Source organism: Onychostruthus taczanowskii, unplaced genomic scaffold (genome assembly GCF_017590055.1).
Source record: "Onychostruthus taczanowskii isolate IOZ18803 unplaced genomic scaffold, ASM1759005v1 scaffold15, whole genome shotgun sequence".
In the NCBI taxonomy this organism is placed as follows: domain Eukaryota; kingdom Metazoa; phylum Chordata; class Aves; order Passeriformes; family Passeridae; genus Onychostruthus; species Onychostruthus taczanowskii.
In genome coordinates, this window is record NW_024498685.1 from 1,076,472 (window position 1) to 1,097,759 (window position 21,288).

General features: G+C 44.2%; 1 protein-coding gene across 1 annotated transcript; it reads right to left on the reverse strand.

Moving 5' to 3' along the window:
* Window positions 1-1,471: 1,471 nt before the first annotated feature.
* LOC121332822 (cystine/glutamate transporter-like) lies at window positions 1,472-18,090 on the reverse strand. Its single transcript, XM_041398651.1, has 13 exons — window positions 18,024-18,090; window positions 15,784-16,048; window positions 13,415-13,541; window positions 12,553-12,668; window positions 11,771-11,896; window positions 9,229-9,328; window positions 9,095-9,139; window positions 8,765-8,888; window positions 8,350-8,453; window positions 6,366-6,462; window positions 5,444-5,593; window positions 3,004-3,178; window positions 1,472-2,177 (listed from the first exon to the last, which is right to left on the reverse strand). The coding sequence occupies exons 2-13, from the start codon at window positions 15,974-15,976 to the stop codon at window positions 2,113-2,115; spliced, it is 1,422 nt and encodes a 473-aa protein (XP_041254585.1). The 5' UTR covers window positions 15,977-16,048; window positions 18,024-18,090; the 3' UTR covers window positions 1,472-2,112.
* Between the last annotated feature and the right edge of the window lie 3,198 nt (window positions 18,091-21,288).

Consider the following 21,288-nt stretch of genomic DNA (forward strand, 5'->3'; position numbering starts at 1 on the left):
GGTCTCAGAGCAGACATCCTATGTATAGCCCTGTGAGATCATGTTCCTGCACAGTCAGTAGAGGCACCCAAGTGTGGTTTTCCTGCATGTCAAATGACTTATCCTTTATGGTAGCACTACTTAGTTCCTCCCAGGAATTTCAATTCTTGTTCATTTGTTCTCTTCAGAGGAAATGGACAAAGAAGGGACTTTTCACCCTTTGTCTGTGCCTCTGTGACATGCAGCAGCTCTGTTGCAATTTCAGACTGGGAGTCCTGATGCTACAACACATGCACACCGTGCTCACATGAGTATTGCAGCCTGGGACCGGGCTGGCAGTATCTCATGCTACCTTAAGATGTGTAAAACCTCCAGACCAAAGTGGGTGGACCCAGGAAATGTTTGGGTGATTGAGCTCACCTGGTTCTGCAAGGTCTTCTGCAGGTTGGTCCCCCAGCCACCCATACTGCGTCCTGGTCCACCACTGGGCTGGGAAGGTGTACCAGGCAGTTCAGCTTCAGGAAAGCCTGGCACGAGGAGGGATTGGCTCTTGTCTGGGATCCTGGAAGCATTTCCAGATCTCACTTGAATCCATTCTATCATTTAAAGCCAGGAACTTCTCCTGTAGGTTGTGATGGTTTCTGCTGTGAGGATTTTCCGTGAGACTGTATTTTCTGTTGGACAATGTCCAGCAGCTTGTAAATTAAATTGTGGGATGGGAGTGGGGAAACAAGCCCTGCTACCACATTGCTGCTGTCCCAGCTTAACTCAGCCTAGGAACAGGAACCAGTCACTACAAGAATAATAATTCTCAGTTGCTTTGAAAATAACCCAAATTTAGTTCCAAAATTTTACATGTTTCAGTAGATTACATTGGATTTGTAAATGGTACTTTGTTTTTATTTTAAGTACATAAATGTTTGATACAAAGGATTAAAAAATGCTCCACATTCTGCTGTTCCTCTTTCCAGCAGTCATTAGAAGAGTCTTAGCATGCTACTTCCCATCTTTTAGCAACTGATTAACAATTACGTGATTGTAAAAAGGTAATTGGTGTATTATCTGGACATACATTGTCACATTAATAATGTAAACCAAAGTAATCCAATAATGGAAACCTTTCTTATGCCATAGTTCAAATGAACATTTATGGATTAAATCAGCAAGTCATGCGCTATTGGCAAGTTAAAGCTTGGATGTGAAGTCACTCATGTCTTCTTACAGCACCAGAAGATGCATTTATTCAGGAATTTGCCCAAGTCTCATCAGTGGTCCTGTCTAATTAAAGGAGGAATTGTATTTCACTGGAGCTAGGCCAAATTCTGTTTTCAACTTCACTGGTGAGGAGTGGGTCTGGGAAGCTGGGGGAGGGATCAGGATCTCTCCTGTCATATTCTAGTTGATATTTAACTGATTGCTTTAAAAATGCATTTGTACATTTTAAAATGTAATTTCAGAAAGGTAAAATTCAAAGTTGAAATATTATTTCAAAGCTAAAAAAATTCTGCTTATACACAAATCAAAGCAAAACATTCTGACTTTACTTTGTTAATACTTGGATTTCAAATATCTTCTCATTAGCTCAATCTGCACTTTCTGGTGGATAAAAATTTTATCCCCTTGTATTTCCCTTTCCAATTCATCTGCTTTACCTCTAGTTAGGTCTCCCCAACCCTTCCTCTTGTCCACAAGGCTGCTGTAGTAGTTCTGTTTGAAACTTGCATTTGGCTTCCATGTATTGGATTCTAGGTTTTGCAACATGCCCACTTCCTCTATTTGCCAAGCCAGGAAAACAAAATACTGTCTCTGTACACACACACACACACACACACAGACAGAATTTTTCTCAGGACTGGGCTAGGCTGCAAAATTAGGATCTTGGTTTCAAAGACACTCTGCAGGCAAAGCAAGCTCATTTCAGAGAACTAGTTTGCTCTTCTGAAAAAAAATAAAAGGGCAGGAAGAGATCCCAGTTGGCAAGCTTAGGAACACTTGCAGCAAGGTTTTGTCTCAGTCATCCTCAGTTGCACTGACTAAAAAGAATAAAATCATGGCCTGCTTTTGGTAGGATCAAAGGTATCAAAAATGGTGTAAGTAGATTTTTATTGTCTTCTGTGAGTTTTGATGGTTTTCTTAGTAAGTCTTGATTTCTTGTTGGACAACTTCCAGCAGTAACTGTAGTTTGTGTGTAAGATAATCTGAAAGGGTAGGAAAAAAAGGAAGGAAGCTTAGTCCAGAGGAAATCCTGAGACATGGCTGAAAATCAGAGCACCAGCACTGATGGCTGGAGCACTTTGTGTTGGCAGATCATTGTATCTATTTCCTTTCTTGCTATATGTTTTCCTCTACTGAGTGGTTACTGATGCACTTCCATCCAACATCAAATCAAAAGAAAACAAGACTTGGAACAGAAACAACAAATTAAACTCAAACCCAGGCTCTCATTTCTGAAAAAACTCTTGTGCCACCATGCCTACATCCAAAGGAAATCTGTACTACTCACTGTCTGGAGTGGAGATGTACTTCGTTTCCACGGCTACATTTGTGCCCAAACCACCCTGGCCTCTTCACTAAGCACACAGACCTCTGGCAGTGCTCTTCTCCTAGCAGCCCTCTCCCCAGCCTTTCAGCAAGCAAGTTTGTGCATGGGGTTACAGCATCTGCCTGTAGTCTCTCCATCCTAACTTTTCATCTTTCTGCTCCATCTCAGACAAATTTCACCCAGAGCTGTTGATCCCAAAGACATGATAAAGTTTAGTGGGTACTAGGGCTGAGGTGGGAAAGCAGCCCTCTCTGTTCCCCCTGCTGATAGACCTCAGCATTTTCTTTGTTAAAACAAATTTGACTGTGGCGGCTGTGCCTTGGGAAAGACACCAGAGTGGTGCCAGTGGTCATGACTTAGGTTTCATGAGGTCTGTTGGTCAAGGAGCAATTTGCATCAGAGGTGAGCCCTGGGAACAAACTAGCACCCTGACCCTTGAGCGTGTTTAGGTCCACAGTACTGAAAGTGAAATGCATACTTACAGAACAGCTTGCGGCAGCGATCTGACATCTGCCTGTGAATGATGAGGTAGTAGACTGGAAACCCACTCAAAACTATGATGCATCCAATGCTGATGTTCACAGGGTCTGAATAGAAAGACATTGCCACTGTGAAGAGGCAGATGATGGTAAAAGAGACAGGAACAAACAGGGGAACCTGAGGAAAAGAGCACAGAAGACTGTCAGGAAAAACTGGTGGCTCTAGCTGATCAGACTCTGTACGTGCCAGGACACACTGCATTCATTTCTCCACCTAAAGAAAATCAGAATAATCATATCCTGTCCTGAAGAATGCTTCTGTACAATCAGACTGCAATACAACTGCATCAGCTTCAGAGCCCAGAGCGCCCTGTGAGGTGCATGCCTCCTATATTCATGTGCACCAAAATCTAAACCTAACTTGCAACTGGAAGCCAAGCAGGGGGAGAAGCCACCTACACCCCACAGCTCTGTGAATGTCCTGCACCTATGCATGCACAGGCACACATACCTACTTGCTAGCTCAGGCAACCGCTGAGGGAAAATCTGAAGCCAAGAAAGAAGTGACACTTTGAATCAGACTGTTCCTTGCTTATAAAATTCATTACTCGTGTTGACCTGCCTCCAGTTTGCCTGAGACTTATAGTGACTAAACCAAGACAAACCAGACTCCCTATCCCTATCTCTGTAGTACCTGCACCAAGAATTTCAGCTTCAGTGACACCATGGTGAAAATCAAAGCAGCACTCAGCACTTCAGCCATACCCTATTGGATGAGTCAATTCGTCTGGGTTATTTGGAGAGCAAATAGGAAAACTTGCAATAAATAATAAAACTGTGAAACACTCCCTCTGTCTCTGGATCCAAACTCTGCCAAGTGACTTCTTGCCATGGCTGAAGGAATGAAGGAGCTGCTCTCATATAAGGTGACAATCTTTACCAGTAATAAAGATTGTATTTTGGATACTGAACATGCCAAGTTGGAAGAGATCAGTTGCTATAGGTATGGCAGCCCTCCAGCCATCAAACTTAGGTACTCTTGTCTTTCCAGCTGCTTTTTCAGAGCATCCTCTGCCAGCCGCTCCTACATGCACACAACTCACGCTGCGCATTTTCTTGAGATGTGTGCGAGAGGACTGCTCCCTCCTCTTTCCGGTGTTTTCTCACCGTTTTTAACTCGGAATGCTATAGAGAGAGTAAGTGCCGGCGCTGTCACACGGGTGCCACGCTTTGCTCTCCACTAGAGCGCAGCACATGCCCGCGCCACCCGCGCGCAGCCCCTGCCTCGGGCACGGAACTGATAAAAACCAGGGAAACGGCGGGGCAAAGCCAGCCGAACCGACCAAAAGGCCAGTATTTCCCTCCGTCGTTTAATCAGCATTTAGGAGCCGCTAGAAGTCTGAATCTTTGTCTGAAGAAAACCAGGGCAAAATCTCAGCACCTGAAACCATCAGCAGTGTCGCCCACTAATAAATCTCCCCTGAAAAGATTGGTTTGAAAGAAAAAGTAAACTAAACTTATTCAGTTTGGTTCTGGGGGAGTATGCGAGTGCAGCCAGCTAACAAACTGGGAAGCCTCAAGGTCTCTGCTAAATGCAAAGACCGAGAAGAAAAATTACCCCAAATTTTGCAGGCGGATGCACCCAGCTCAGAGGACCCCTGCGAGCTGCAGGAACTGTTTCTGTGCCCGAGCTCCTCGCTGCCCAGTGCCCACAGCCCCGGAGGTGCCCTCTCTTCACTGCTGCCTGGAGGCACCACGCTGGGGCGACCAGAGCCAGGAGCAAACTGTGCCCGCCTCAAGCACCGCCCCAACCTAATGCCTTCTGCACATTATCTGGCAGTGGGAAAGGTGCCCAAGCACAGGAAAGCTGCTCCAGCATCTCCTGCTGACATGAGGGGGGATCCCAGCACCCAGGAGAGTGAGAAGGGCCACAAGAGGTGCCCACTGCTTTACATGCTGACAATATTTCTATACCAGCAGATGATTCCTCCCAAGTCAGGTTTGCTCCCCAGACCCCTCCACCCATGTTCCTTTTCCCCCAAGACTGACACCTTCCTGCTTCTCAGCTAGAGCTGAGACTTACCTGCCACTGAAATAACATCCAGGCAAGAGTTCCTTCTTGTAGGCCACAAGAGATGAGCCAGAGAACTTCTCTCTGTACATCTCCCAGTTCCAAGCCTGAAACTGTCACTTGTAGCAACCAGTCTTCTAACAGATGCATCTGGTGACCCCATGTAGAACTGGCTTTATAGGATTTATCACATCTGGCTGTTTGGGCACACCAGCCAGTTTCAGGAGCTCCCCATTATTAAGCATCAGAGACTGAAACCCCTCAGAGCCTAAAGGCAACCATGGCCATGTAATGCTGTAATTATGAGCAAATCAAAGAGAGGGATGCCAGGCCTGCATGTTCCTGGCTGCCAGGTACGTGCTTTGCATTTACCTTGAAGGGGCTGTGCAGCTCCGGGTGACGGTGGCGATGGACGATGAGCCCGAGGGTGGCTAATCCTATGAAGAGCCATCGAGAAAAGCTGAAGAAGTTCAGTAGATGGTAGATGTCTCCGATGCACACCATGGCAGTGACCAAAGGAAACTGAGCATTTTGAACATGAAATACAGTCATTACAGCCATGGATCACCTCCTCCAACCCCCCTGCAACTACTTCACAGCCCCAGCATTTTGGAGGTCAGAGAGCTTTACAAAACAGTGTCACAGACTAAAGACCTAAAGGCACTGATCTGTAGTGCTAGAGAAAAGAGTGATCATTTCAAGATCAGAAGCATCTTTGATGATTCATGTCCAAGCCAGGGCAACTAAAACATGCATGATCCTAAAGCCTGCCCTGCTGGTACACAGGCTATCTACAATGACATCTGCTAAGTTTTTAGCAGCTCAGCCAAGCTGCAACAGGCACTGCAGCACAGTTGGGATAGAGCTGGACCATTGCCGTAAAAAAAACCCTGAACAAACCAAAACAGGAGACCAGACCATCTCTACAAATGCTCATTCCCTGCATTTCCACCACACCTGGGAATTTTAAATTTCCAGATAGCCAAAGCCTGGCAGAACTATTTTCATAAGGCAATATCAAGCAGCACCTGTGGCAGATGGTAGGGACTGTACTTTAAAAAAAGATGTGTAACATTATAAGGCAGGGACTTCAAGGTTGTACATTTGGATACCACTGCTGGCTCAAGGGGAACTTAATACTTTGCAGCCATTTCCTGTATTCTGCCTTCTCTATTTTTCTGGGAATAATTTAATGTCCCAACACCCTCTAAAACTCCTCAGTTTATCCAGTCCTTGCAAGAAAGCCAAGACAGCAAAAGAACAGAGTGTGTCGCACACAGCCAGATCTCCTTACCATTAACATGACAGCAGGAAGGGGGGTATGCCTCCGAATGTGGATCATGGAGAAGAGAGGAGGCCACTGCCCTTCTCTGGAAGCCACAAACAGAGTCCTAGGAAAAGACAGGGAGCCCTGTACATTAACATTCTACATCCACATTAGAAATGAGATCGGTCACTGGACTGACCTGAGGTATCAAGGCACCTGCTCCCTTCCTCAGCACAAGCCTGCTGCTATTCAAGGCCACAGTTTTGCCTTTAGCTGGACTTTCATAGAAAGTTTGGGTTGGGTTGGAACCCACTCCCCTGCCATGGGCAGGGACAGGTTCCACTAGACCAAGTTTCTCAGAGCTCCATTTTGGGGGCATTTGGAAGAAAACCAAGGCTGAGTTCCCACAGCTCACCCAAGACCAGTTCAGTGCAGTTCAGAGCCCACCATCAGAACCACTGGCAGTGTCTCCTTGGGTGCTTCATCAGCAGAGACCTTTGGGCGAGTCCATAGTGACCATGAATGAACTCAGACTGGAAACAGGAGTAAGAAAGTCTCTTGCCATCAAAAAATGAATTAATCTTTCCAGTGAAAAGGAAGTGGAGGGATCACAAACTTCAATCCTTTATAAGAGAAACTGGTGAGTTTATGAAGGGGGATTGTCAGCTTTGAAGCCTATATTCTTATATGTACATCTACAGAAAAATAAAGTGCAACCTCCTCAAATGACAGATGATTTCCAATCCTCTGGTCAGCTGTTGGAAAATACAGTTTGTCATACTGCCAAGAGACCAGCTACACACGAGAACAGCTACAAAATGAGAGCAGAGTTGCTTGCTTGCATCCTTCCTTTAACTCATGAAAGCAATTAGGGAGAAGACAATCACATCCCATTTTAGAAATTTAATATCCTCAAACAAACCATGCCAGAGCATCAGCTGGGCTGAAGCAGGGCCCCAAGCAGCTGGGGCACAAGTGTACAACTTGTTTTATTGCTGTCTCTGTGGCTTTACAGGGGTGTGGCTGGCAGGCAGCCAGGGAGGCCCCATCAGTGTTTATATGGACTCTCTGCAGTGATTATGTTAATGATGCCAGGAGCGGGGAGAGAAGGTCAGTAGGGGACACTAAGAACCTTTGTGCTGTCCAGAGACTTCTCATCCTCAAAGAAAACCATTATCTGGAGCAGCTAATGGGAAGGATCATCCACACCTGTATTTAATACAGGACTTCAGGGTAGTGGATCAGATAATTCATTTGCTTTCAGGCTATGAGACATTCCTTTCAGATCAACTGATTTTCCTCTTTGCAATCAAAGCTGTGAAGCAAAACCCTCTGCAGAGAGTTTGCTCAGCTCCACAGGACCAGCACAACATAAGTATGCTGTTCATAAGGCCTGCCTCCTCTCCAATTTCAAGGTTCCCATAAGGACATGGAGTGCAGCAGACAATGAAGCTGGCAAGTTTATTTTTCCATGGGATAAAGTTTTTCTTATTGTTATAGCAAGACTTCTTGAACCTTGACTATTGCTTTAGGAATAGCCCATCCCAATGACATTTCACTGACTTCAAAGCAAAGTTCTCAAGGGAGAGATTGCCTAGAGAGCCTCACAACAGAGGGACCCCATGCCCTCCAGCAGCACAGCTGGGTGAACCCAGTGGAAGAAGACTCAGTCTCACTGAGCAGCTGCCAACATCAACAAAGCCTTTAGTTCACCAGAAAAATTGACGTTTCACTTTAAACTGGGGATTTAAACTGAAGGGTAGGGGAGAAGATAAAAATCTTTGTTTGTGAGCAGTCCTGGATACCAAAGTCTGGACCTGGTCAGAAATAGAAAAAGTAGACTCTTAGCCAAAAGGGACCATCCTGTAGCTGACAATCTGGGAGTCAAAAGCCTTATTTTTCTCACAAGATTGGCTAAAATGCCACTGTGTGCATGGGTAGTTGCACAGGTTGGTGATGCTTCCCTCTGATTCAGTGAGCCAAAAGCATAATAGGCCCTTAGGCATGTGACCTTGAAAACGTGAAGATTCCTCCATTCATAGTTCCAAAGCAGGACAGTGCGACAAGGACAGGGACAACGGAGATCAGGCTTTTGAAGGCTCGCTGCACAAAGCTCTGGAGGAAGAGCAAACATGACTTTAGGGAACATGTGGTGATCTCTAGGTGACATCAAGGTGAAAAAAAAGAAAACTTCATCCATTGAAGGAGTAATATAGAAGTCATAAATCTCACCTTTTCTACTGTCATCTGCAGGCTACTTTTCATTATCTTTTAGGCACAACAAGAAGAATTTACTGTTGCCCAGTAATCCAGAGAAATTACAGAGCAATAAAGCATTTTATAGGAAAACCATCTCTGAAAAACTTGCCATGACCACAGCAAAAGCTGGCTACACTAACGAGATAACAATAGCAATGACAACTCACCACAGCCACAGCAGGAGAAGCCAGAACATCTTCTGTTCCCAGGACTGTGTAATAGGAGACGTTGGTGAGCATGTATCCCACAATTACTGTGATCACAGACACGATGACAGCCAAGGGGATATTTCTGCAAGGAAGAGGAACACACACACACACACACACAAAGAACAAGCTGCTATCCCTTCTTATGCACAGTATTACTGCAGATTTTATCTGGCAGTACAACTGATTGCAGTCAGGTGAACCCACAAATTTATTCTTCCTGTACTGCACTTGTGAAAGCTGCAGGAGCCCCAATGCTGGTGACCCAGGGCGGCTTCCTCCCAGCCTTACCGTTCAGGTTTGACCAACTCTTCCCGCACAAAGCTGGTCTGAAACCTACACGATGGGAAGAGACAGGGTGAGAGTCTGAGTCATGCTGAGGGCACCTGTCTGCTGCCCGGGAAGTGCCTTCCCACTGCACCTACCAGCCGGAGTATGCGAACATGCCTGCATAGAAAGCCAGGGGGAGCTTATCCAGAACCAGCGACTGTCTGTCAAAAGCATCCTGGAAGTTCTCGGTGTGGCCTGCAGAGAAGATAAACAGTGGACACAGGGTAGGAATGCGTCAGAGACAGGCTTCCTTCCCTAGGGATAACATCCCTTGTACCTCTTGCCCTGACCTGGGAAGAGTGTTTGTGATTTCCTTGGAGAAGGGTATTCAAATTAATTTCATTGCTTTAACTTCAGTGTTGTTGCTGATATGTTTACTTTCCTACAGTGACATTAAAAACCAAAAAATTCTATCCCTTGTCCAGCTAGGTTAGGCAATTCAGGAAGGGCAACAACAATAGCTAGTTTTTTCCAACAGACCCTGATGTGGGAACAGGAGATCATGGAGACAAGCCGATCCATGTTGTCCTCTCCTTCCTTTAGGTCCAAAATTAAGTTGCTGGATTGACCCCCTTGTTCGGTCCCCAGCCCCCTCAGCAGCTGGACACACAATCCCCTTTGATGTGGTGCAGCCAGTGAGGCAGCTAACTCAGCTCTCACTGTGCTCTCTCCTGTTCCTGCTGCTGGAGCACTGACCCTAGCCCTGTGCTGGCCAGAGCATGGGAACCAGGCTGGAGGAGGGGGTGGGAGCAAGACCTGCCAGTCTGACCCACCACCTCCCACCCACAGGAAAGGACATAGAGTGTGAAGCAAATAACATGTTTAAAGTAGAGGTGCCTCAGATATTCACCAACTCCCCTAATTTTCCTTCAAGTTCTCTGCCCACAGGAAAGGACATAGTGTGAAGCAAACAACATGTTTAAAGTAGAGGTGCCTCAGATATTCACCAACTCCCCTAATTTTCCTTCAAGTTCTCTGCTTGAAATAACAAAACAAAACTTAACAAAAAAAAATCAAAGTCAGGATTTTCTCTAAATCAAACAAAAAGATTTAAGGAAGAGAGCAATTCTGAATTGCCTCTCATTCAAACACAGTCAAAAAGAATTGCATTCCCAACATTTTCAAATCCACGTAACCCAAGGTTTGGTTCCACATCTATGTTCAATTTTCCATAATAAACTCTCTTTAAGAGGTGAGAAGTTTTCCAGTTGGGTTTTACCAGGCAAGGTGTGACACGGCACGGAGCACATGGAGAAGGTCAGGCCACTTCTATGGAGGTGCTTCTGCAAAAACTTCAGTGACAAGATTTGGGCACATGGGTTTGAAACGCTGGCCCAGCAAGTCTCTAATATAATCCTGAGCCAAAGAGAAGATAATGGCAAAGAAAAGGACAGAAGTGCAATCAAAAAAAAGCAGCACAAGGCAGAGGAATCAGTAAAAATTATTTAAAAGTGCAAAACTGATTTTTAAGCACAAAAAAAAAGAAAAGTCAATTTGAAAATAGGTTTGAAGAAAACTAACCCAAGATATAGGAGTGGGTCTATTGGGGTACTTTGTTTATGTTCCAAAATGATGGCTGGTAAGTGATGGTGCATGAAAAAGATTTATTGCTTGCAATGCATTAATGAGCAATTTACATTCCCTTGTGAGTCACATTAAATACAACCTGTCATACTGGAGTCTCTTGGTGAATTCTCCCTCCAGATGTCACCTGCACTTATCCTCCCCAACAAGAGGATGGGTGCCAGGGCTCCAGATTGTCATTTGAAGGCATTCCTAACAATAATGGCTCGGGTTTCCTAGCTGCAGGGCAGTCCTTTAGTTCAGAAGTGCTGCCAGCCCAAGGGGAGCTTTGCATGTTCAAAGGAGCCAACTCCAGACATCAGAAAGAAACATGAACACGGAGCCCATTGCCTGTGGTGTTTTCTCTGCAGAAGAAGGTAATAGCATGAAGAGAGAGCAGGTTTCATCCCTTGAGTGGGAATGCCTTGGGCTTTTCTATAAACTGAGGCTTGGAATAAAGCCAATACTCTTGTATGGTTCACAGAAGATCCTACTGGTAGGGCTTTTCTCCCCCACTCTGCATATGGGCATGAAATCCTTTACCAAGTTCATTGTAAATTCACTGAATTACCACCCATCTCAATCTGGAGGTAAAAAACATTAGATCGTGCTACAGAAGGGTTAGAGATGCCATTACCAGGGCTCATCTGAGGGCTGGTAACTCATTACACAGCTGTGATTGGCACAGGGGATGCTGTCACATATCCTAAATGTCCATCAAATATGTGCTGCTTTGGAAAGATTTTGAGCTGCACTGGAAATAGGCAAGTCTGACTCCAAAGAAAGACCATCTGCAGAGAAAGGTTACCCTGGGTAGGCTCACACATCCTCTGGCACTAAGACCCACTAAATTGTAGAGAAAGCACCACCAAGCCAGGAGCATCAGCCCAGTGCAATTATGCAGCTTGTGCCACCAACGCCGGTCTCAGCTCCCAGCTAATTCACATCTGGCACATGGACAGAGAAAGCTCCTGCCAGCTGAGTGAGCACCACATTTGTCACTTGGGACTGATAAAAGCCGTGACAGGGGTCACATTGAGCACCCTCCTCAGCCATAGGAGCAGCAACACCTACCTTGGGCCAGCAACATCATCCCCGGCACGATGATGAGTGCAAGAGCCAGGAGTTTGACAACAGAGAGAGCCGTCTGCAGCCGCGCGCTCCAGGTGACGCTCCAGGAATTGAGGGTGAGGACCATGTCTGGAGAGGAAACCACACTGCTACAGCTGCAGTCTGGGCTCAACACACACAGGAAAAAATACAGCAGCTCTCCCTGCCCTAGGGATGCTGGGGGAAGGCTGTATCTTTATGCCTTAGAGAGGACTCCTGGGATGAGAGATGTCAGGAAACATTGGTTTCAGCATACAGAGTTTAAAGAGGGAGCTGACTTACACTCCTAAAGTGGAGCAGGAGCCTGGCTCCTGCTGGGTGATCCACACCTGCCTGGGGGAATGGTGTGGGACATGTCAGCAGCCCACTTCACAGCATTCCCTGTGCCAATCCACACCAGTCTGGGGCAGGCAGGACAGTTTCACAGGCTGGATGCACTAGGAGAAAAGTCCAGAACCTCAAGCCTTACACCCAGAACTCATGTGGCTTTTGCACAATTACACATGGAGAGTTTCTTCTCCCACACCTGGCAAAATCCCCCTGCCTAGGGCTCCAGTTGGTCAACATTCCACTTCCTAGAGAGTATAGTGGCCCAACACCCTCACCTTGAATCAGAACATTTTGGTTAGCTGGGGAGGTAAGACAGGACCCTTATCCCACAGCTGTCCAGGAAATAACACCCCTAAGTGCTCCTAGTCTAGGGCAGAGAGGCCAGGATGGACAATCCCATAAATGTTAGTACTTACAGTAGCCCAGGAGAGACACGAGCTTCACTGCAGGGACAGGTGCAGCACAGGGGGCGAAAAACGGCTCCAGCATGTAGCGTCCAAATGCCAGGGAAACAACAGCACTGTTGGCAGGCCTGGAGTGGGGAGTGTGGGGGGAACAAAGCACAGACTGCTCTGAGGATGGTTGAAAAATGGCATGAGGTAAAACTGCACAAAACTTGGGAAGGGGAGCAAGTTTCCCCACCTGGCTTAATCCTCTCACCCATGCAGATGGTGAATTCCTATCAAATTTTTCTCATAGGTTTTTCTCAGTAAATGGGTTAAAAACCACATGCTGCAAAATGATTAATTTCCAACTTGAAAGCAAAAGTTGAGATTAATCGTACTGAGCAATGCAAGTGTAGTTCATATGTTCTGCTTCATCTAAGCTTACATGAAGGTGACAGGTTATTGAGAGATGTGGACTTCCTTTTTAGTGTTAAAAAAAGAAGTAGTCCACAATTTTATAAATTATTTAACCCGGGGCTAAGCCAGGAAGTTGTCCCCACTTTCTGAATCTGAAGAAACAAAAAAAGTTTCACACTGGAAACAGAAGATCTGAAATAAATCTGGTATCTATTGTCAGTCTCTGAAATATACCACAGCTCTTGGGGGATACGAACTGCCAGGGGAGAAGAGAGATATTCTTCAAGTACAGAACATATTCAACATTTGTAACTATTTCCACATTGCATCTTCTTACTTTTATCACTGAAAAAGTTTTAAAAATCATACAACTCTTTCCTTTATAAACTGCCTGGACTGTTATCTGGTGCCATCACTTTTGGTATTTTAAATTATCATTGCATCCAGGAAGAGGCAAGCAAATCAAATTTTTTACCTGATAGCAAAAAACTCTGCCCACAGGAATAAGAAGCTTGGCAGAGGCCCTAGCGTCTCCAAAATGTAGATATAATGTCCTCCAGATTTGGTGATTCTTGTTCCAAGCTCTGCATAACACAAGGCACCTGGAAAAGTTCAGGTAGAAATGTACAAAGTAAATAATCCCAGGGGTTTTTCCTTTTCTGTGTGATTTTTCAGGGATTGAACAAATCCATTTAAAATAAGTAGTGAATGAAACAAAGAAAGAGGTTTAAGAGAACCACTTTTCTCTATTTTTGTGCACTACTGTGGTTTGAAGTAAATTTTGAAGTAATTGGCTTACCTGACAGGTGGAAAGAAATTCTCTGTTTTGTGGTTAATGTTACAACATTTCCATGAAAGCTCTGAAGAAGGGTGTGTGATAGAAATGCTGCACAGAGCTACAAGAGGTTTTCTTTGAAAGATACCCTGGATTCTTGCTTCTCCTCACTGTTAGACTGATGAAATGGTGCTTACCAAGCAACTACAGCAGCTCAGCCACAAGCCATAGCTGAACTGGTCATTTCAATTTTTGATCCCAGGCCACATTCTTGTGTCCTTATCTTGCATCTTCACATAAATCCCTTCCCTCCTTTGAATCCAGTGGTGACATGGCCATGCCTCTAAGTCCCATGGCAATCATGCCATATTCAGGTTATGCAGGATGGTGACAACCTCAATGTTTCCTGCCTCCCTGTTGGAAAATTTGTGCAGAACTCCTGTTCAAAGCATCAAATATAGGCAGACAGGTCATCTCGTTTATTCCAGTGGGTCCCTTTAAATGCTTCAAGCATGCATATAAGTATGTTGCTGAACTCATGGAATGGGACCTGTATATATACCCCACTTGAAAGAAAAAACAGCACAAAGAAAGCAGGCCTTTTAAATAGACTGCAGAAAAGTGTCAGAGAAATGATCAGGGGAGGGCATCAAGCTGATAAAAAAGAAGAAGCAACAGACTAATCCAGCTACAAAATGCAATCACTTGGTAAAGAGGTTCCCAAGGCCTTTCCAGGAGAGCATATCAAAGGATGCTGTAGAGGGAAAAAACCTTTACAAGTGCAGAGCTTGGCTATGTGATTACACATACATTATCATTTACTGCTCTGCTTGGTTAAAAGAAACACCATGCCTACATTGTACTGCCAGCTTTTCTTTAAGCAGAAGTGTATAGTTCACCAAACAACCACAAAGAAATTGCAATGTGAAATATTGGTACACGTATGCTAAGAGCAAGAACAACTTGTTGCCCTATTAACAATCGAATGTCTCAATTTCTAGACTTGCATATACGTATATATATACTTACATATACAGAGTGTCAAAGTATTCTGCTGATTTTTTTTTCTACATGGTATATGTCTCCTTTCTTGTTTTGGTTTTTTTGTTTGTTTGTTTTTGTGGTTTTTGTTTTTTTTTTTTTTGTTTTTGGGGGTTTTTTTGTTTCTTTGTTTGTTTGTGTGGTTTTGGGGGGTTTTTTTGGTGGATTTTTTTTTTTTTAATTAGTTAAAACAGAAGAAAATGTTAAAGTCACCCACTATAATAAGCATCAGATTTCTCTCCTGTGCTGAGAGAAGTTGTTCTAATAGCACATTTAGAGAGTTTCTGAGATGGTGATTTTTTTTTACAGTTAATGAAAGAAACTAAAAGCCATGTGTTTTGTCCAGTGTAACTTAGAAGAGCTGTGTTATTTCAAAAGAACTAGAATGAAACTAGACATCAAAAAGACAACCTTTGTGAGAAAAGACTGGTACTAAATGACAGAAATCAAGCCAATATCAACACAGAAAGTGGGGCAGCATCAGACATCCCCACACCATTTTTTACAGACACTCAATACCCACTCTGGGCTGGTGCATCCCCTGCAGCTCCCCAGGCATTCTGCTCCAGCCAATCTCTCTAACAGAAAGGGGGTCCCATGGGGCATATTGGGACTCACCCTTTCTACTCTCTTCACAGTGGCTGTGAAAAGCACAGCACAGCCCTCAGATTCTCTTTTAGGTGCCTACATCTCCTTTCAACCTTACAGAAGGAGTCCCCCCATTCTCTCCCACCTTTCCTGGCAGAGACCATGCTGTCTCTCTTTCCAGTCACTGTCACTCCCCTGCTCTGGACTTGTACATCAATTGATATTACAGACCATAAGTGCTGGAAGTTTGTCCATTACCCCAGGGAAATAATTTGAACTAAAAACTCCAAGTGACCATCCCCTGACTCCTTAAACCTTTGTTGCAGCAGGAACTAAAAATTTTGGGTTTATTCATCTCCCAGCTTTCTTAACATAAAAATGTGCAGGCTCCCCTCACCTCCCAGGTGCTTAAGCAAGGGCTGCCAAAGCTCAGCACTCACCAAACATGGAGAGAAGCCCACAGGAAAACCAGACGACCAGGGAGAATCCCACGCTGCCAGAGTTTTTCAGTACTCCTTTGGGGGAAATAAAGATGCCACTGCCAACCATGCTGCCGATGAGGAGCGAGAAAGCCCGCAGCAAAGTTATCTTTTTCCTCAGGAAGATGGCCTCTTCTTTCTTGTCTTTCCCCATGGCTTTCTTCTAATCACAGGGGAAGGTCACACATTCAGGAGCTACAGTGTCCCAAATGTCCTCAAGTTTCACCTGTAAGACAAGGAGTTAGGGATTCAAGGATCTTCTTTGCGGGACAAAATTTTTTTCCAGTAACTGGACAAGAGCTGTTGAATCTGTTCTTCTCTGCTGCAGGAAGTACCAGCTAAACCACAGGTGCATAGAACAACCTTGGTATCATCTCTGTCATCAGTACAGCTCCCAAGAGACACTTCAAGGGTTTTCTGCTTCTTCTTCCAGGCAGCACAGAGTGTTACATGTTGCATGCCAGCCACACCTCAGGATGATTCCCAAATTTGACTTTGAGTAATGTCAGATGGCTCAGAACTGGCCAGTTTGGGGTTAATTTAATGGGATCTAATAGGGGGATACATTGATTTCAGCTCACTGGCAGAGAAGAGATTTAAAGTTGCAAACCTGAAAATCAGTACCTTGAGAATCTCTGAGATGAGAAAAACGTTAATCTGCATTAGTTGGTGCACAGAGAGGTTTTAAGCTTTTTTAACTTCCTATCCACCCTTGCTGAATAAACTAGCCCTGATTTTCTCACTAGAGCTCCATTTAATCAGTGTTTCTTAATATAGTGTCAAGCTTCTTTGCTTTCAAAGTACTGAATAGTCAGGAATAAGTACTGTTTACAGTTGTAAGACAGAGCTTAGTCATTACTAACAGACATGCCATTTCTTCTATTAATATAAAAAATTCCTTAGTAATAACAGCAGCAGTGAATTTTCTCCTAGAAAAGAAGGAACTTCAGATACTTCAAGGATCACAAGTTGATCCAGATTTAGTTCTCACAAACTGCAGCAACCTCCCACTTCCGCTCCTTGTCTCTCCTATCTCTCTTTATCACCCCAAAACTGGCAACTTCACCAAGAAACTCTGCTTAGGTAGGTAAGATGAATACAGGTCAGTTACTACAGCCTAATTTGCTGTAGCAAACCTATTTGTAGTTTTCCTAATAGCAAGGTAGATGTTTTACACTAGTAATTATCCCTGGAAGAGCAGGCAAGACAAGACTGGAGTAGATTATTTGGCTCTCGTCCAGCCTCCTGCCACACATCCGCAACAATGCTTACGCACTCAGCCTCAGTACTTTTCTTTTCATCATTCTAACACAGTAAATTACATTATGGTGAATATCTGCCCCAGCCCCATGACTGTATATTATTGCAAACTTACACTTTACATGAGACCCTATTTATGGGTTTCTTGAATAATTTAGTAGTTGCAGTGGGGTGGCCACAAGGAGACAGTGGTCACCTCTAGAAGCAGATCTAAGCAGCCAGAAATTGCTTTCTTGGTAGACAGATAAAAATGTTCACCTAAATTTGAGAGGACAATTCTTGTTACCACTCACCCACGATACTTCTTTGCACACCCTGGGTAAACTCAGTGTAACCAAGGTCTTTTCTCCCCCATCCCCAGTTCTTTTCCCACCTGGAAGCTGGTGGGAGGAAGCAGGGTTATCACTTTCTCTGCACACATATGACAAGCACATGCAGAAAGCCCTTTCTCCTGCCACAGCATGAGCTGGTTTCTCTGAGATTATGCCAAGCCTGCACAAGCATCTTCTTAATCAGACCAGCCAAGTTTAGTTATTAAACCTCTAATGAGTCCCATAGGACTCATTAAGGCTCAGGTGGGTCACAACAGCCTTGTCTGGTCCCACAGAGCTACTCCTCAGAGTCCCAAAACCTCACAGGGCTGCTGGAGACAGCGGCTCTGGAAGAGCAGGAAGCCCTGGGAGCCTCCCAGCCCTTCAGCTGCAGTTCCCTCAGACATCAATTAATTACCTTAGCATGAAATACCAATATTGTCTGGTATTTCTCAGCTGAAGTGAGATCCACACAGCATTCATTTGCAGGGGTGAAACACAGAGCCTCACCGAACTGAAAGCAAACTGAAGAGAGATGCTGTGCAGAGCTATGTCTAAAGCACCAGTTGGAGAGAATTAAAAGTGCACTTATCTGCTTGGCTGGGTTTTAAACAAAGCAGGTGCATTTACAATCCATCAGACTCCCATTTCTTGCTGGGATCCTGAAGCCACAGAAGACAACGTCTCTTTGCAGGCTCTGAAATTACACAGAGAGAACAGTGGAGGAACAGAAAAAAAAAAAAAAAGATCAGATCAAATTTACAGACCAGGTTAATGATCCAAAGTAAACACCAAACTCCGTACTTCTGTCCCCATGCTTTTTTTTTTCTTTATTACATTTTTATTTTAATACTACTGCCATGCAAAAGTATGTGGAGATAAAAGAATCCAGTCCAGTAAATTTGAGAAGCATGAAATGTATCAGTACTTGTTCCAGAAGTGTTTGAAGGAGGAGGAAAAAAAGCAGAAAAGGGAAAAAAAATGTAAAGAGTAACAGAAAGCTATTGAATAGAACTTCAGAGTCACCTAGCAGAGCCCACAGCCCAGAGAGACCATTCCTGCCTGCTCTGCTTTCCAGCTACATTCCAGCACCAGGCACATTAAAATTCAGGGATCTTAATCCTTGTGGCAATGCTTAAGAATATTCACAATGTGCTTAGTGCAAAGGAAAGAGGCAAAGCTGCTTTTTGTTCACCCCTCTGACTAAATGACAGGCTCAGATCCTTCTTGTCCCAAAATGCAGTACCTTTACGTGAGAGAGACCATCAGTCAGCAGGGCTGGAGAAAAACACTATTCAAACCTATTTCACAACTTATCACATATACTGGATCTTTCCTTCCTCGTTCTTCATTTACACTGATTTTATTGTTGGTTTGAGGTTTTTTTAGCTGTTAATCTTACCTCACAAGCACTGGAGCGTGGACAGAGAAGGTGGAGACAAGCATAGAGAGAATCATGTCTGTTACTCTTAGTGGTGTCTAGAAGCCCCAGCCAAGAGCAGGACCCACTGTGCTCAGCATAGAGGCAGAGTGGATATTACTGTGATGAAAAGCTAGTGAGATAAACAAGCAAGCTCGAGAAGGAGAGGAGGGAGACAGCATCATTCTCAGCTGGGAGCCGAGACCTAGAACAACGAGTGACCTTTCTCTTCCTATCATGCAGGGAGCAGGTGGCATCCCGGGGAAAACAGACTATGTCTCCAGAGTCCCAGTTCAATGACCTATGCCCTAAAAAGCACCGCAGCTACTAGGGAATCTTCCTAAATATTTACAGCTGTATTTTCTTTGTGTCCTCAATCAATATCATATAGCCAAGAACAGGTTAACCCCTTCCTTTTTGTACTGCAAAAGATGCAGCTGTCAAACTATTCCTTGCAGTCTCACTATTTTTCTTTTTTGGTGCCAAAAATGTCACTCCAAATCAATGTCTACCACAAGGAACAGAATCTAACTAAATAAAATCAGCAGTGAGTGGGAGCTTTTTTATTCATACATGAAAGTAACATAAATAAGCTTTAATGAGGCTGGTGGTGGTCTGTTCTGGGAACTCAATCAGAAAATCTATTTAGGAGACCTGAGAGATGTTTGTTTATAGACCAAAATGAACACAAGAAGCAGGCTGAAAGGACAAAACATGCAGCTCAACTTCTTTTTAGCATTCTACATCTGGTTTGCCACCCTGGATAAGAAACCAAAAGGGACAGTAGTTAAATCAGTCTCAGGCTTGCAGCCCCAGATGTAGTAATAAATCCATGCAACTGCTTTAGGTGTAAATGTAAAACTAATTTCCGTTGGCTTCTCTTTCTACAGAGTTTCACAAATATCATCTTGTGAACTGTCTATCAAGACTACTATTTTGTAACATTTCTGTCTAAATGAAAATTTTTTTTGCCTTGACAGCAAAATTGCTTTTGACTTGGGTCACAGAAATTCTATCATTTCATTTAGGCATTTCCAGTTGTCCTTCCAACAGGGGTGATTTTTCTGGAAAACAGGCTGATGGTATGGTGAGTCTGGACCGCTTGATATGAGGATGACCTTTTAATTGAGAACTTAAAAGTGTTGAATTCACACTTAAATTGGACTAAAAATTGGACTAAACCAAGACCAAGGTTTTCAAGCAGCTAAATTCCTGTTGGCTTGAGAGTTCCTTGCTACCAGGATTTATATTCTACACCAAGTTTAAAATTCTTCATTATGACCAGTCTGCCAAAGCAGACAAATGGAGATGTTTTATAACTGTAGTGCTGATTGATTTCCAGGATGCACAGATCATACAACGTCATCTCATTTTTCTAGGCATCCATAACTCTCCATTCGGCTGCCACAAGGAACTTGCACTTCTGTGTATCCAGAAATTATTTCCCATGAATGTTGTTGTGCAGGAACATTGGCCCTTTTATGAATATTTCTTCCTCACATTTTGCCAGTGACACGCAAAACACGAATCTGGAGAGATGCACACCTGATTAAAAAAAGACTCCAGTCTTCTTCCACAGCACCAGCTATTAAATACTGTCAGGAAAGTGCACCAGCATCCCTGTAAGATGAACAAACATGATTCCTCTTTCTTACAGGAGCAGAGAATACTCAAGGTACTTGCCTCCCAGGCCATCAGATCCAAAGGAGCAACAACACCCAGAGCACCAGGCAATGGAACACATGAATCCTAGGAAAACAAAGAAACAAAACACTTAACAAGAGACTGTCTCACATAGTTGTGTTTCCTGAGGCAAACATCTTGGTTCTACATTATCTCTAGTGGGGCACAGAACAGGGAAGTGCCTCAGAGCTTTGTTCTTTTGTGGACAGTCCTCCAAGTAGTAAGCTGTTTTCACTCTCCAGATCAGACCTCCTCCCTGGAACAAGACAATTTGTCCTATTCAAAACTGTTTTCTTAGCTGCGTAAGACAGAACACAAACAAAAATAAATCTAAATGTTTCTAGCAGAAGACACCCAATGGAGAAGTCTAATGTAGCAAAGTACGGTCAAACTTTCCCCAAATGAGAATTCTTCTCATGCACTTCAAATTAAAAAAAAAAAAAATCCATAGAGAGAAACATCCCTCCTCATTCCAATGGTTTGTGGCAGTGCATCAATGCTGAGGTCTGGGGGGTTGTCTGTCTTGGATCTGAGGCTGGGCAGTGCCAATGCTCAACAGCTCTTGCTTCTGCAGGGGAAATTCCTCCATGAACCAGGTCTCTGTTTTACCTCAGGCCTTGGCTGAGGGCTATAAAGGACACTGCTTCCTAGCCACTGCTTGGTGATTTAGAAAAAAACAAGTTTGAGAGACTCAGGCTACTTCATGGGAGCTGTTACTCATCCCTGTGGCTGTTGTTCTGCAGGGCTGCTATGGTGGGTTCTCCATCAAGGCCAGTATTCCCATGAGCAATA